General features: G+C 41.4%; 1 protein-coding gene across 1 annotated transcript in view; it reads left to right on the forward strand.

Moving 5' to 3' along the window:
- SFMBT2 (Scm like with four mbt domains 2) overlaps positions 1–15,099 on the forward strand; it is a 258,911-nt gene that overhangs the window by 118,004 nt on the left and 125,808 nt on the right. The window contains exons 5-6 of the mRNA XM_023230544.2: positions 12,486–12,574; positions 14,332–14,578. Of these exons, the coding sequence (XP_023086312.1) occupies positions 12,486–12,574; positions 14,332–14,578 (336 nt within the window). The remainder of the gene's footprint in view (positions 1–12,485; positions 12,575–14,331; positions 14,579–15,099) is intronic.

The raw sequence follows: 15,099 nt of genomic DNA on the forward strand, positions 1-15,099 counted from the left end.
GTAACATCTATGAAAGTGAGCTATTGGCAACTAGAGAAGGATTGGAGAAAACGTGCAAGAATGAGAGATTCCGTATTTTATTGGATAAAAATCTTTAGCCAGTGAACAGTGATAAGGTGTTAAATTTCATCTGATAGTTTTAGAGGTTATTTATCTCATAGACTCTTAAAGATTCCTTGCAGAGTAATATGGGTTGTGTGTTTCGAGAAAGTTGTAAATGGTTTCCATCTCTGTGGTGTTTCTTTAGCAAATTCCGGTTGTTTCTAGCGCTAAGATCTTCTTGGGAACTTCAGAGAAAGCGTTAGGTCCTTTGGGATTGAAGTCCTGTTGTGTAGCACCTGGATTTTCTTTCATCTCTGGGTGTTTCCCTTGTCTGACATGAACAGTATTGGTGTTACCTAATGGGCTAATCATACAGCAGAGAACTCCAGAAAAATATTAAATGTGTATCTTTATCACACAAGATACTAAGTGCCAAAACACTTAAACGGACTGATACCTGGCTTTCTAGGTTACACATGCTGAAACGAACACTGCAAGTGATAATTCACTTATGTAAGCAGTTACAAACTATGCAAATACAAAAAAGAAAAAGAAATGGCAGTACATTTGTGAATGCCGTGGCATGCTACTGAGTTAAATCGTATTTCAATGAAAGGTCTGTGCAGTGAATATTTATGGTCACAGTGGCTCTTAGTCTGAATTCAGCAAGTTGTATGTCATCAAAAGATTAGTGAAACAGATACAATTTCTAAAGCTGTCTAAATCTGCCGGTCTTTCCTTCTTGTGACTCAAGTTCATCTGTGGCCTATTAGTTGTTGGAGGTGTAACCTACTATTTGTTGGCCAGTGGCTGGAGGTGTTGGGTGTGTGGTTTTGGACACAGTGGGCATGGGTGGTCCCAGTCTCCTGGAGTGGACAGCCAGACGAATATTGTAGACACAGGAACACAAACATGTTGTTGGAGCATTCGTCGTATCTCTGGGGGTTGCAGCTTTGTCTCAGTTTGCTGTGGCTGAACCAAGGAAAAAGGCAGATACAGACTTTTACAAGAATTATAATTCTATGAAAGATTTTGAAGAGATGAGAAGGCTGGTGTCTTTCAGGGTACAGTGTGATTTTGGAATATAAGGAATTTATTTGGGTTGAATTACCTAGAAGTTTGTCACTGACCTGTGTTTCTGAACCGTGAAGCATAGATATGTGGGCTTAACAGTTTCTCTTGATAAATAAACCATTAACAAGTATATTTTAAAAAGAGTCTATAGAGAAATATATACAGGGGATGTGAATAGGCAGTTCCCAGAAGGGAAACCTGAGTTGTCATAGTGTAATGATACTGAACAGCACTGATGATCTGTAAAACAAAAAAGCAAAGGAAAAAGGCAGTTTCATATGCTTCAGATTAGTGAAAATTTAAGAAGTCTGATTGTATAAAATACTCCCGAGGACGGAGAACATTGGGGATGATGAGGTTGTAAGAATGACTTTGGAGAGCAGTTTGCTGATAACTAGGAAGTCCTTTGCTGTTCTGCACCTAGGGATTAATTTTAGAGTAACAATGTTACCAAAATTAACCATCGGAATTAATTTTAGAGTAACAGTGTTACAAAAATTAAGCATCTAACGTCAGATTTCACCTCACTTGTCCTATCAGCAGCCTTTGACAAGATTGATTATTCCTTCCTTCTGGAAATATTTTTATTACTTGGAAAGAGAATTAGCTGGGCACATGGCTGTCCAGATAGAGTCTAGATACTTGGACAATGCAAAGTGGGTTCTGTCCAGTCTTACTGTTACATGCTAGGGTCAGAGATACATTCTACATCGTATGTTACAGGTTTAGGATGAGGTTTCACCAGAGGAAAGCAAGATGTACATGGACCAAGGGTTTACATCCCATCCTCTTACCCCATAGAGATGCCTCTGGGTGAGTCGGCGTGCTTTTTATTGGAAGCATCCTTCCATTTTGTGGGTATCCTTTCTTGTAAGCATAGAAAACAGCCATGATATTAGGGGATAAACAGTAATTACAGTACCTTCCCCCACCCTAGCAGTGGGGCAGTACGCATTTCATGGGGAACCTGAAAGAATGTGGGTTCAGTACCTCCAGCTGGGCTCTGTCCTAGCTCATTGCTCCAGAGAGCTCCTTTGGGACATACCTCCTATTGTACTATGAAGATGTGGCCATGCCCGGCGAGGAAGTGATCTCTGTGATATACATGTAACTGCTGAGATGGAAATTGTTCATCTCTTCCCGTGGGCTGGGATGTGCTGAACCATCTTTTTCACACTGTATCACCAGCCCTGGATATGAAAAAGAGAGAGAGAGAACTTTGTCCTTGCACCACTATGTTTTTGGGTCTCTTTATTATGCAGTCTAGCTGTGATGCAGTATCTCATAGTCATCTTAATGATCTTAACGACTATGAGGGCGCGTGGAGCTTTCCCTTAGTATTTGCGTCCCTTGAATCTGCCCCATCTCAGTAAAGGCCTGCTCCATTCCTCAAGTGCTTGGGCCAGAAAGCCTCAGGGACATTTCTGTGTTCTACTTCTCTTGCAGCCCATCAGCAAATCCCATTAGCTTTACCTTCATATTAAAAAAAAAAAAAAATACTTTTATTTAAAAAAAAAAACAAATACTTTGACAGGCGTGGTGGCTCACACTTGTAATCCCAGCACTTTGGGAGGCCGAGGCAGGCAGATCACCTGAGGTCAGGAGTTCGAGACCAGCCTGGCCAACATGGTGAAACCCGATCTCTACTAAAAATACAAAAATCAGCTGGATGTGGTGGGGCGCGTCTGTGGTCCCAGCTACTTGGGAAGCTGAGGCTGGAGATGGTGGTGGGTGCCTGTAATCCCAGTTGCTCGGGAGGCTGAGGCAGGAGAATCGCTTGAACCCAGGAGGCGGAGGTTGCAGTGAGCCGAGATTGTGCCAGTGCTTTCCAGACAGAGTGAGACTCCATCTCAAAATAAACACATAAATAAATATTTTTAAAATTGGCAGATAATAATTGTATCTATTTATGGGGTACAATGCAATGTTTTGACCCATGCATACATTGCAAAAAAATTAAATCATGCTTATTGACATATCTATCACCTTAGCAACTTAGCATCTTTTTTTTTGTGCTGAGAATGTTAAAAATTGACTCTTAGCGCCTTTGAAATACGCAATGCATTATTATGAACTATGGTCCCTGTGTGGTGCCGTGGGTCTCTAAAGTCTACTCCTTTCAAGCTGAAACTTTCTACCCCTGCTGCCAGCCTCAGGTACCCGTCCCCTGACTCTGTTTTTATGAGATGATTGAAGTGGCGAATCTGAACCTGTCTCGTCGCCTCTGCTGTTGAACAGCATGCTTGCCAAGCTCTTGGCTGAGGAACCGCAGTGGCCCCCTTGCAGGGCTTCCTGCTTCTGCTCTTGCCTGGGTGCAGATAATAATGTGACCAGAACCATCTTTTCAAAATATGCCACTTCTTCACTTCATTCTGCTCCAGCCCTACCGTGGCTATCCCTCTCAGGGCGGCAGTGGAAGTCCTTGTTGTGTGCTAAAGCCAGCAGGAAGCTACTGCAATGTCCAAGACGAAAATACCAAGCATGTGAAATGCTTGTGAGGAAGCACAGCTCTCCTCTGTGTGTCCCCACTGGGGGCAGCCCAACTGCTGCTCCGGTGGTCAGCACGACAGATTCTTCCCAGGGGCTGGTAAAAGGTCTTACACAGTTCCCCCAAATTCCGTCAATAAAACATTGCTGGCTGGGAGTGGTGGCTCACACCTATAATCCCAGCACTTTGGGAGGCCGAGATGGGCAGATAACCTGATGTCAGGAGTTCGAGACCAGCCTGGCAAACATGGTGAAACTCCATCTCTACTAAAGATGCGATAATTAGCCGGGCACGGTAGTACACGCCTGTAATCCAACTACTCCGGAGGCTGAGGCAGGAGAATCGCTTGAACCTGGGAGGCAGAACCTGGGAGGCAGTGAGTCAAGGTTGTGCCACTGCACTCCAGCCTGGGCGACAGAGTGAGACTCTGTCTCAAAAAAGAAAACAAACAAACAAACAAAAAAATTGCTGCAAATAGATACATACTCAGGCAGGTGCCTTATTTAAACAGGGAGAATAATAAGAGTGAGTTCCTCTTCTATGCAGTGTGACTTGCGCGCGTTGCTGGAGTCACTGCACTGATGAAGCGGAAAGTTGCAGGGCAGCCAGACTGAAGCATAGCTGTGGAGAAATCTGGTTTGCATTCTAAGTTTTACGATGATCTCGAGGATACTGTTTTTCTTTCTCTGTGCTCTTGTGCATAAAATGAAGAAGAAAAGTTTGGTTTGGATGTGGAAGGAATCTAGACTACAGGAACTGCTGAACGATGTGTCATGCAAATTAAAAACTAAGCAGGTAAATAACTGCGTGTAAACATTCGTATTGCACGCCATCTCTTCACAACCGATCTTGCCCTCATCAAAAACATCCGCCAGCAACGGCCGTAACGCTCTGTACGCACAGTGTACCCTGCTGTGTTATGAGTGTTTTTTGCTAAGTTTAACCAGAGAGGTTGCCTTTTACTGCCATATAACAAGTGATTGGTTTTATAAGAATGCGAGGAAAGGGAATTGAAGCTAAAAATGGATTGGATTCCTGTGACAGTTTACCCTGGACATTATTTTCTGTGAGAGATACTTCATTTTGGTACCAGTTTGCAGGTGTTTAAGATGTGATCATGGTGACAAAACTGGCATTAGTATCCAAGTTAGGGAGGGCAAGTAAGAGACTAGAAGGCTATTAAGGATCATCATACTCTGGAAGGAATTTTTAATCTAATCATAATTTTTCAAATTAATATTGCATATTGCTGTATGATTTTATGCTGGTGACCATAACTTTATATCCATGACCTGATGTACAAGTTTACTAAAAGTTAATTTTGCTTTTCTTGAATTTATTTATTTTTTTAAAATAAGAGACAGAGCGTCACTATGTTGCCCAGACTGGTCTCCAACTCCTGTGCTCAAGCAGTCCTCCCACCTTGACCTCCTAGTACTGGGATTATAGGCATAAGCCACTGTGCGTGGCCTTTAGAAGCTAATTTTGGATTGTAGGAAATCGTTAGCTTATAATGAAAACACCAGTTTAAAATATTTTATATATGATCTTCTCAAAACAAACAGTATTAAATAAACATTTGAATGAATAGTAAGTATTCTTCGGTAATATTGCATCATCAAAGAATATTTACTTTTTACAAGGATTGATACTGTACTTGAGTAGAAAGTGTTAGGAAGTTTATGTTTACTTTCTCATTTCATTCTCACAATTGCCTAATGAAGTAGTTGCCATTAAAAATCACGTATGACTCTGTAGTGAGCTAGTATCAGCCAACGGCAACTCACCTGTGCTCATTTCCAACCCTGAAGAAAACCCTAAGCAGTGAATAGAAAGAATGTTAGGTGACAAAGGCCTTCTTAAGGGTGTGCATAAATCCTGTCTACAGTTTTAATGATTGTGGCATAAATATTAAATATTCATATGATGTGGATTATTCCGAGTTTCATACCACTTGTTTTTCTCCTTTCACCCTAATGTCATCACTGTGATAGGGCTGTGTCGTTTGCTTCCAACAATTCTTAGATCATGTCTTTGTTAAATCCTATTCTTTTTTTGTTTCTTTCTTGAGATGGAGTCTTGCTCTGTCACCCAGCCTGGAGTACAGTGGCACGATCTTGGCTCACTGCAACCTCCCAGGTTCAAGCAGTTCTGCCTCAGCCTTCCTAGTAGCTGGGACTACAGGTGCCTGCCACCATGCCCAGATAATTTTTGTATTTTTAGTAGAGACTGGGTTTCACCATGTTGGCCAGGATGATCTTGAACTCCTGGCCTCAGGTGATCCGCCCCCCTCAGCCTCCCAAAGTGCTGGGATTACAGACATGAGCCACTGCGCCCCGCCTAATTCCTATTCTTTACAACAAAATGTTACTATTTCTTTTCTTAATCATACAAGTGTATTTTTACAACTGAAAGAGTCTTGAAAGGTGGAAATGAAACTTGTCCTCCAAAAATCTTTATATGACAGGTACTAAGGGGGGGTGTGTGTGTGTGTAAGTGTAATTTTTCTGACATTCTTCACAAGTTATATCTTCATCTGGGTTACATTCATTATTGAAGGCAGCAACACTTTTATCTATGTGTTTGAACCCCAGTAATAGGTAGCACTAGAAGCTTGTCAATCCTGTTGAATCATTTTGTGATCTATCCTTTTGTTTGTAGGAACAATCTAATTTGAACCTTATATGAAAAATTAATGTAGGTTCTCCTTTACAAATCTCCAAGGGAAAGAACTCTGTCATCCTTTTTTCTTAATAGTAAGAGCAAGTGTTTCCTTTTATCATTCGAAGTCTGCTGTTGCCTCCTTTTTCCTTTAGCAAAGTTAATGTTAAAAAAGTCTTCCCCTGAGAAGTCAAAGGCTGCTCTACCTGACATCTCGTTGAGAGAAGGCTCAGTTCTCTTGTGAGCTGGGAGGAGTTTCGGTGGATTAAGCACTCTTATTTATCTCTTTTTCCTCCAGAGACCCCATTAAAATGGTAGTGAGAAAATAAAAAGTACATATACCAACAACACAAAGAACTTAAAGGCCACCAGCATGGAAAAGGGATTTCACAATGTTTCTGGCAGCCTGGATGCTGATAAGGCTCCATGACTACCAAATTAGTGTAGGGGCTGCAGCTGGGGAGGCCCACCTTGGAGACTTTGAATGCCGAGTGGGTGGGAGTCCCCTGTGAGGCTGAAAATCACAGGGTTCTGTGGGATACCTATAGTCAGATCACTTCATGGATTCTGTCCTTCTTCCCTGCCGTGGCTGCAACCAAGGACTAGAAGCCAGATATTTATCCCTCTGCCTCATCTCTGAAAAAGTGGACTGAATTGTCTGGGGAGAACCCCTGTTGCTGGTTTGGAAGGCAGCTTCTTAGAAGGGGAATTACTCCAGTGCCTACTCTTTGAGTCAGACCCGTCCGCCCAGGACACCAGCCTCTCCAGGGTTTTTGTTGTCTCATATTTAAGTCTGATGCATGACCATTGTTGGCTAGACACCCCAAGAAAGCTTCTGATCAGAGAGGGCAGGATGAGATGAAGAAATAACAAGACAGCCCCCAGGAATCAGAGAGGACCCGGGGAATAGGGGAAGAGAAACACCTCTCATTACCGTAATGAGAGGTTTTGAAAAGGGCATCTTGTTAAAGAAAAGGTTTTAGAAGGAAGGAACTACCAGAAGCAAGAAAGAAACATTGCAGACTAAAACTGTGACCCACAGAATGAATTCAAAGAAGGGTTGATTGGAAGTAAGTTCAGAAAATTGCCCAGAAAGACGACAAAAAATGAAATACCCTTGTGTTTAAATGCTAGCACATCGAGATGGGACTCAAAATACCCTTGTGTTTAAATGCTAGCACATTGAGATGGGACTCAAGCTCCCTTCCCGTGGGCTGGAGTGGGTTTGAGTAAAAATGGCGTTTCTCTTCATTCTAATTACTCTCCCCGTCTCTCAGAGAATGGGTAGGTGTGTGGTGGCTGGTCTCAGCAGACCTGTCTGTTCTACTGTGATATGGAAAGGCATTGAGGAGCCTGGGCCAACAGTGTTTGTCCTCCTGACCCCAGCATGGGTCTCCTTGTTCATCATCTGCCTGCATGGGCAGCCCTGACCACAGGCTTTGTACCCACAGCCCGGTCTATACAGGTCGCGTCCCTGAGAGGTGACCCAGCTTCGGACTCTACGTTATGTGCACTTGATAGGGCTCGAAATCCAACATTAGTGGTGTTTCCCCAATTTCTGAAAAAGTGATGCTAATCTTCTGCCTTTATCTGGGACTCGATTTGTAGATAGTTTGCTTTCTTTTTCTTTTATTAGAGACATGTTCTTACTCTGTTACCCATGCTGGAGTGCAGTGGTGTGATCATAGCCCACTGCAGCCTCAAACTCTTGGGCTCACACCATTCTCCTGCCTTAGCCTCCCAAGCAGCTGGGACTACAGCCACCCACTACCATGCCCAGCTAAGTGAAAAAAAAAAAAAATTGTAGAGATGGGGTCTTGCTGTGTTACCCAGGATAGTCTTGAACTCCTGGCTTCAAGAGATCCTCCTCCTTAGCCTCCCAGAGTGTTGGGATTACAGGTGTGAGCCACCATGTCCAGCTCGGCAGCTTTATAGTCCTAATAAAGCATTTGTGGGATTTGGGTCCATCTTTACACGTCCTCAAGAAGCATATGTGTGTGGAACTCAAGCTCAGAACTTGAGTTCTGAAACCTGACTTCATGATTCCTTCCTTCACTGTGACGTGGGCACCTCTCCAAGTGGGGCATTCGTGGAGTGGAACTTGGATTTTTAAAAGGTATAGTGGAATGCTTGTATAACATTGTAACTAAGTAAAACCTTGAAAAAATGTTCATGAGCATGTGGTAAAAAGTTTCTGCTTTTTTTTTGTTTGTTTGTTTCTTATGATTTTCTAGGAGTTTGCCTTTATCAGTTGAAAGCATGGAGTGATGATTACCAAGTTGTGGGTAAACCTTCCTCCACCTGAAATTGCGGAGTGTTTTTTTCCCTGATCATTTCTTTCCTGCTGTAGAGTTCTCCTTTGATGCCGTTGTTGGGCGCAGGGCAGGTTTTGAGTTTCGCGATGTTTCATGTGTGGATTGGTCCTTCAATTTGAAGAATAAGATCATGATCATAGACAAGGATTTGGCTTACAGCTGAGAGCACTGAGTTGGAGACTTGGAAGAGAGACATGCTGCAGAATAAAGTTCATAGTTTCAAAATTTCGAGTTAGAAGTTTAATGGTCACACTAAACAATACCAGTTAGCTTTCATTGCAGTGAATTCTAAAGAATTGCGAGGCAAATTTTATTTACCAGAATTTAACTGAATTAATCAGTGGTTAAGGTAACTCCATGGACTCGGAATTGTGAATTGATTCTACTTAGTTTTTATTTTATGGCAATATTTATTGTAACAGGTTTATGGTACATTTGAACATTTAGAGCTTTGAGAGTTAAATGTTGACTGATACAGTTTTTCTTATAAAATTAGCCAGATTCTTGAGAACGTTTCTTTTCTGCTTTTTAACCTAAAGTGGTCTGTGTACGTTTGTGGCTTTATAGAGACATCTTTCATGGAGAGCAATTCATTTAGATAGTCTGACTCATAAAAAATTGCTTGAGTCTTGTGCAGACACATATAAAGGAAAGCTATAGGACTTCTGGGAACTTGAGGCTCGTAAGATGTAAATGTCAGCTCTCCCTGGAGCTCCCTTGCTGTGACTTGGACAATTTAAATTTCAGCATTGTGCAGTGACTTCATAGGGTGCTTGCATGTTTTAAAAATTTTCACTTAAACATGAACTTGGATCATACGCATGTTAGAAACAACCCTGTGGAAAATAGAGCTTTCTTCCCGTAGTTGGATATAGAAGACCTGTGTTAGGCACAGGACCATTTATCACTGGATTATAATAACTGTTCTTCTTTTGTAATGAGATATGAAATGCATATTTATGGGGTACAGTTGTATATTTTGTCCCAATCTTGAAACTTATGTGAGTCATTTTAATATTATCTCCATCATGCCTGCAATGTAAATTACTGGTTTATCTGTTTGCAAAGCTTTGGAGAATCAGAGAATCTAGTGGAGAGACTCTATGTGAGATTGGGCTGTGAACACTTGGGGGCTTGAGGCTGTTTCTAGGTTTTTTTTCTTTTTTTTTTTTTTTTCTGAGACGGAGTCTCACTCTGTCGCCCAGGCTGGAGTGCAGTGGCATGATTTCGACTCACTGCAACCTCCACCTCCTGGGTTCAAGCGATTCTCTTGCCTCAGCCTCCCAAGTAGCTGGGACCACAGACACCTGCCACCACACCCAGCTAATTTTTCTATTTTTAGTAGAGACGGGATTTCACAATATTGACCAGGCTGATCTTGAACTCCTGACCTTGTGATCCACCCGCCTTGGTCTCCCAAAGTAGTGGGATTGCAGGTGTGAGGCACCGCACCTGGCCGCTCTTTCTAGTTTTTTTCTGTGAACTTGGGCAAGAGTTGGTGAAGAAGAAGCCCTTGTTAGCATTGTTAGGAGGAACAAAACAGAGGGGGTAAATGAAAGGTCTTTGGAAAGCATAGGGTGAGTCCAGATTTTAGTTCATTTGGCCCGTGTATCTTTGTTTTCGTCTCAGTGACCCTAGCCATGCAAGAGGGCCACTTCTGAAAAGGGTGTAGCATTTGAAAAATGCTGACTACATTTATAACGAAGCAAGAGAACACAAGAACACAGTTTTATGCTCAGCTTCCCAAAGTGCCGAGCATACAGTATTTTTTGTGTTTGTATTTCCATGTGAGTATGTATGTATAAAATAAGGAAGATGACATTTTATTTGAGAAAAAAATGTAGTGATAGAAGTGGACAGATGAGTTATTCTTTGCCTGAGTTCTGTGCATGCTGGTTTTGCTTTTGGTCTGATGATCATCCTTGGGCGTGGGTGGATGTTGACTGAGAGGCACGTTAGTGATGAAGCAGCAGGTCTGGCCACTGCTTGGCTTGTATGTTGGCCTCCATTCTACTGGCAGTTCTGCCAGAGCTCATTGAAAGTTTCAGTCTGGATACCATGGGTATGAATAATCAATAACCTGCAGATTACAAAGATATATGTAATAATCTAGTACATGTTTTTAATAAAACAAGAGCTAATATTTATTAATTGGTTGGTGTGTGCCTGGGTTGGTTATATTTTATTTGCATATGTCTCTCCTTTAGTCCTTAGAACACCCCTTAGAAGCAAAATATTGTTAGTAACCTGGCACCCTTTGATTGGCTAGAAAAGAGTCTAAGAGAAATTGAGTAAATTATTCAAAGTCACGCATCCAGTGATGCTGGGACCCCCGTTGGGGCCCAGATCTGCCCCACACCCTTATGGCCAACTTCCCTTTTATAGTAATTTCACTGCTTTAGGTTTGAGCCAGAAGGGTTGCATCAAGCATTTGAAGAACCTAAACAGTGCACAAACTACTTGGGTCTTGGACCTTTACTGGGGGCTGAGTAAAGTCCTGGGTGGATCCCGGGCTGCCCACAGGGAGAGCCAGTTGTGGTGGGTGGTTAATCTGGGGCTAGGGTCTTGCTGTCATTTATGCTGACTTTGCACATCCATCTGTTGGTGCCCTTGGAAGGCTCAGGTCCCTCAGGGATGCGGGTGTAGCCCAGTGAGGCCTTTGGAGATCTGTCGCTTGGGAGACACGCCAAGGAGATACGCTTTTCTCAGGTCTTGGGTTCCGAGCACTTGTAGAATGTTGCCCTCCACAGTCTGATATTTCTTTTTCAGAGGAGGCCTCAGATACATTCCTTCCTTATTCACAGGGCTGTCACCCCTATTTTGAGTTCTATCACTTTTCTACTTAGATAACTGAAGCAGCCTCAGTTTCCCTGCTTTTAGACTCTTTTCTTTCCATTCAAACCCTTATACTATTTGCTGGATTCATTTTATGCAGAGATGTCCTGTTTGTTAAGCGTCTGTGTTGACTTCCTGGACTGTCCGTAGTTTGTTCCTACCACTCAGTATTATTTCCCAGTGCTGTGCGCTTGGAGTGTGCCTTAGCCTGACTGTTTACTGTGCAGTCGTCCCTTGGGATCCCCTGGGGGACTGGCTTCAGGACCCCCAAGGATACCAAAATTTGCAGATGCTCAAGTCTCGTACAGAAAGTAGTATGGCTCATACATAACCTATGCACATCTTCCTGCAGACCTTAAATCGCCTGTTGACATAGATGCTGTGTAAATAGTTGTTACATTGGAGTTTTTAGGGAATAATAACAAGAAAAAGTATACATGTTCAGTAAAGATGCATTTTTTTCCATATGTTTTTGATACTTGGTTGAATTGAACCCAGAGATGGGGAACTCATGGATATGGAGGGGACTACTTATTTTCCCCGTTTCTCTATTTCTCCATTTCACCTTCAGTCCACCCCTCTTGTTGTTTTGTGCCCATTTCTCTGTCTGCAGATTCCTTCTTCTTCTGCAACTGTATAAACCTTTCATGTTAATTCAGGGCCTGGTTTGATTTTCCCACCTGGAAAGCCTTTCTCTCATTTCCCTAGCCTCACTGCTCTCTCTCTTCTTGGAACCTCCTGAATTGTATACTTTGGAATTTCTTTGTGATCTGTGAAAAGTTTCTAAATAGATTGTAAGACTTCGGATTCTTTCATCTCCTTGGTGCCCAGGCATGTGGTATGTGTCAAGTCACTACTTAGAGACACATTTTCGGTCTCAATTTTAGTATTTACTTAAGCATGGTGATGAAAGTTTAGTATTGACTTAAGCATGGTGATGAAGGTTAAGAAAAACATTGAAATCAAACCTACATAGAGAAAACTGCTGTGATTTTAAGTTGATTGGATACTTAGCTGCTGTGTTGAAGTGTTTTTTTTTTTTTTTTTTTTTTCCTCCTTTGTCTTGCCAGCAATCAAAGAGAAGTACACAGACTGGACAGAATTTCTCATACGTGACTTGACCGGTTCGAGGACAGCACCCGCCAACCTCCTGGAAGGTGTATGTATTGTTGTTATACATCTAATGTATCTCTGAAGCACCCCAGTTACGTGAGCTCAGACCTGACAGCACCTTTGCATATATCCTTCAGCACATGCGTGCTTTCCGCAGACACTGCCATCCAAATAGCCTCCCCTCCTGTTTTGTCCTGAATAACTTAGGTGACCAATTTGAATGGCATTGCTGAAACCTCCCCTGTGATGCAATCAGCAAATGGAAAAATTCGCTCTATGCGAACCCAATTTTTAAATCACAATATGCCAGGATGTCTTCCTACTGTCCTATATCTTTAAGCCTCTTTCCTATATGACTGAATATAAATCAAATCCTGTAGAATAACTGTTTTGAACAGGTGACAAGATTATGTATGTGCTAATATAGTCTCTTGGAGTACATTGATAAGTGGTTCCATTAAATGTTCTATTTCGGATGCATAACCCCAAGATTTGAACATACACACGTTAACCAATAATTGAATTAACTTCTCTTGTAAAAACAAGAGGAGGAATGGCAGATCGTATTTCAGTGTAGCCAAGGAAATTTTAATGTATTGAAGAAAAGAAATAGTTTAATCTGAAATCTTGATGGTTTATTTGAAAATAATTTTATGATGAAACATTTTAGTATTTATATTTAGTATTTATATTTATATAATAGAACAGGAAGAGAAAGGCACTACGTCATAAGTAATTATTGAATTACCTAGTCTGTTTTTCTTAAGAATGTCTCTAAAAAGGGGAAAACTTAGTGAACAATAAGTAATAAGGTGTGGATTTTGACAGTATCATATTCCCTAATCAGGTGTGGATTTTGACAGCATCATATTCTCTTAACCGTAAACTTTCCCTCTTTTCATAAATGATATTGACACTTTAGAACGTCATTGTCTAATATAGTTAATGGGTTTTATTTTGTGAAGATTTTGCCTGATGTATTTGTTATATATCTTTAGAGCTACTGTTTTAATTGTTCATTAACAAATCAAAATGATGATAGTGCATCCTTTCAAAAAGGACAAATTGTCTCACTATGTTAATTTTCTAAAGCATATTTGCCTTCAAAGCTGGCTGAACAAACACCCTTTTCGTATGCTATCATATGCTAAGAAGGTTTCTTACAAGGGGCAGTAATTATAAATTATCTCAACCAATTATCAGGTTAAGTGTAGAAATAATTTTACATAGTAGTCTAATGTAGCTGATCATTACTGTGTGTTCGACATGTTATCAACACACACTCGTGCCTTCATTACATAATCAAAGTATGAGAGCATCTTGGTCATTAGAGTAGCGGCCAGTAGAGTAAGATGAATGTCTAGGAAAGAGTCATGGTGTAAATTGAATGCTCCGTATTAGAAATATCTGTCTATTGTAAAAGTAGACGGTTTGCTACCACATGTTTCCTAGATCCAGGCAAATTTGGGTAGAACTCTTCTTGAAAGCATACTGATTGTTAACAAAAGCAATTTTATCTGGGAAGGGTGATTTGTTTGGTGAGAACTTAGCATAAAGTGTTATTTTCTATTGACTTGTGATTTTTTTGTTGTTGGATATGGAATGGGGTACATGGATGTGTGGGAGGGAGGAAAGGGAAGGGGCGGGGCGTGGGCTGGGCAAGGATGGGGTGGAGGGAACGCTAGACTGTTCGCCAGTACCTTGGATGATGGTGTGAAAAAATATTATCTTCTGCTGTCATCTGTTTCCATGAGAACCTTAAAATAAAGTTTAAAATAAGGAGTTTTGCTTCTGTTTAAACAGCCTCTGCGAGGGAAAGGCCCTATAGACCTCATTACAGTTGGTTCCTTAATAGAACTTCAGGATTCCCAGAGCCCTTTTCAGTACTGGATAGTTAGTGTGATTGAAAATGTTGGAGGAAGATTACGCCTTCGCTATGTGGGATTGGAGGACACTGAATCCTATGACCAGTGGTTGTTTTACTTGGATTACAGACTTCGACCAGTTGGTTGGTGTCAAGAGAATAAATACAGAATGGACCCACCTTCAGGTAAGGGCCAAAGCGTTTGCTGCTGTAAAGTATTTTAGAAAAAGATGTGATGTTTTCCTGGGTGTGTTTCTAGAAAATGTATGAGCTCTCTGGTATCTTTTATATCTGAGTATGTGAATATTAAGCACTTTAACTTCACAATGCTTTCCATAGAGACTAAAACCTAAGACCTCAATCAATAGTGTTCTCAAAGGAGAAAGCAATGTTGGGGGCCTTAGGGAAGTTGATCTAGTTCCTTGGGAATCACTGGTTCAGAAAGGAAGGACACAGTAGATTGGGACTTGAGCATATTCTCCATGTTTTTCTTTAGGAATTTTGATAGTCTTGTAAGTGGGTTCCAAAATCTCTGTCCATCTGTGTACCCATCTCTCTGTCCATTCACCAATCCATCCACATACTCATCCACCCATCTTTCCATTTATCTATTTATCCATTCATCCACCTATTCATCTAGCATTCATCTGTTTTATCCAGCCATCCATTTATCCACCTATTCATCCAGCATTCATCTGTTTATCCAC

This window comes from Piliocolobus tephrosceles, chromosome 9 (genome assembly GCF_002776525.5).
Source record: "Piliocolobus tephrosceles isolate RC106 chromosome 9, ASM277652v3, whole genome shotgun sequence".
In the NCBI taxonomy this organism is placed as follows: Eukaryota; Metazoa; Chordata; class Mammalia; order Primates; family Cercopithecidae; genus Piliocolobus; species Piliocolobus tephrosceles.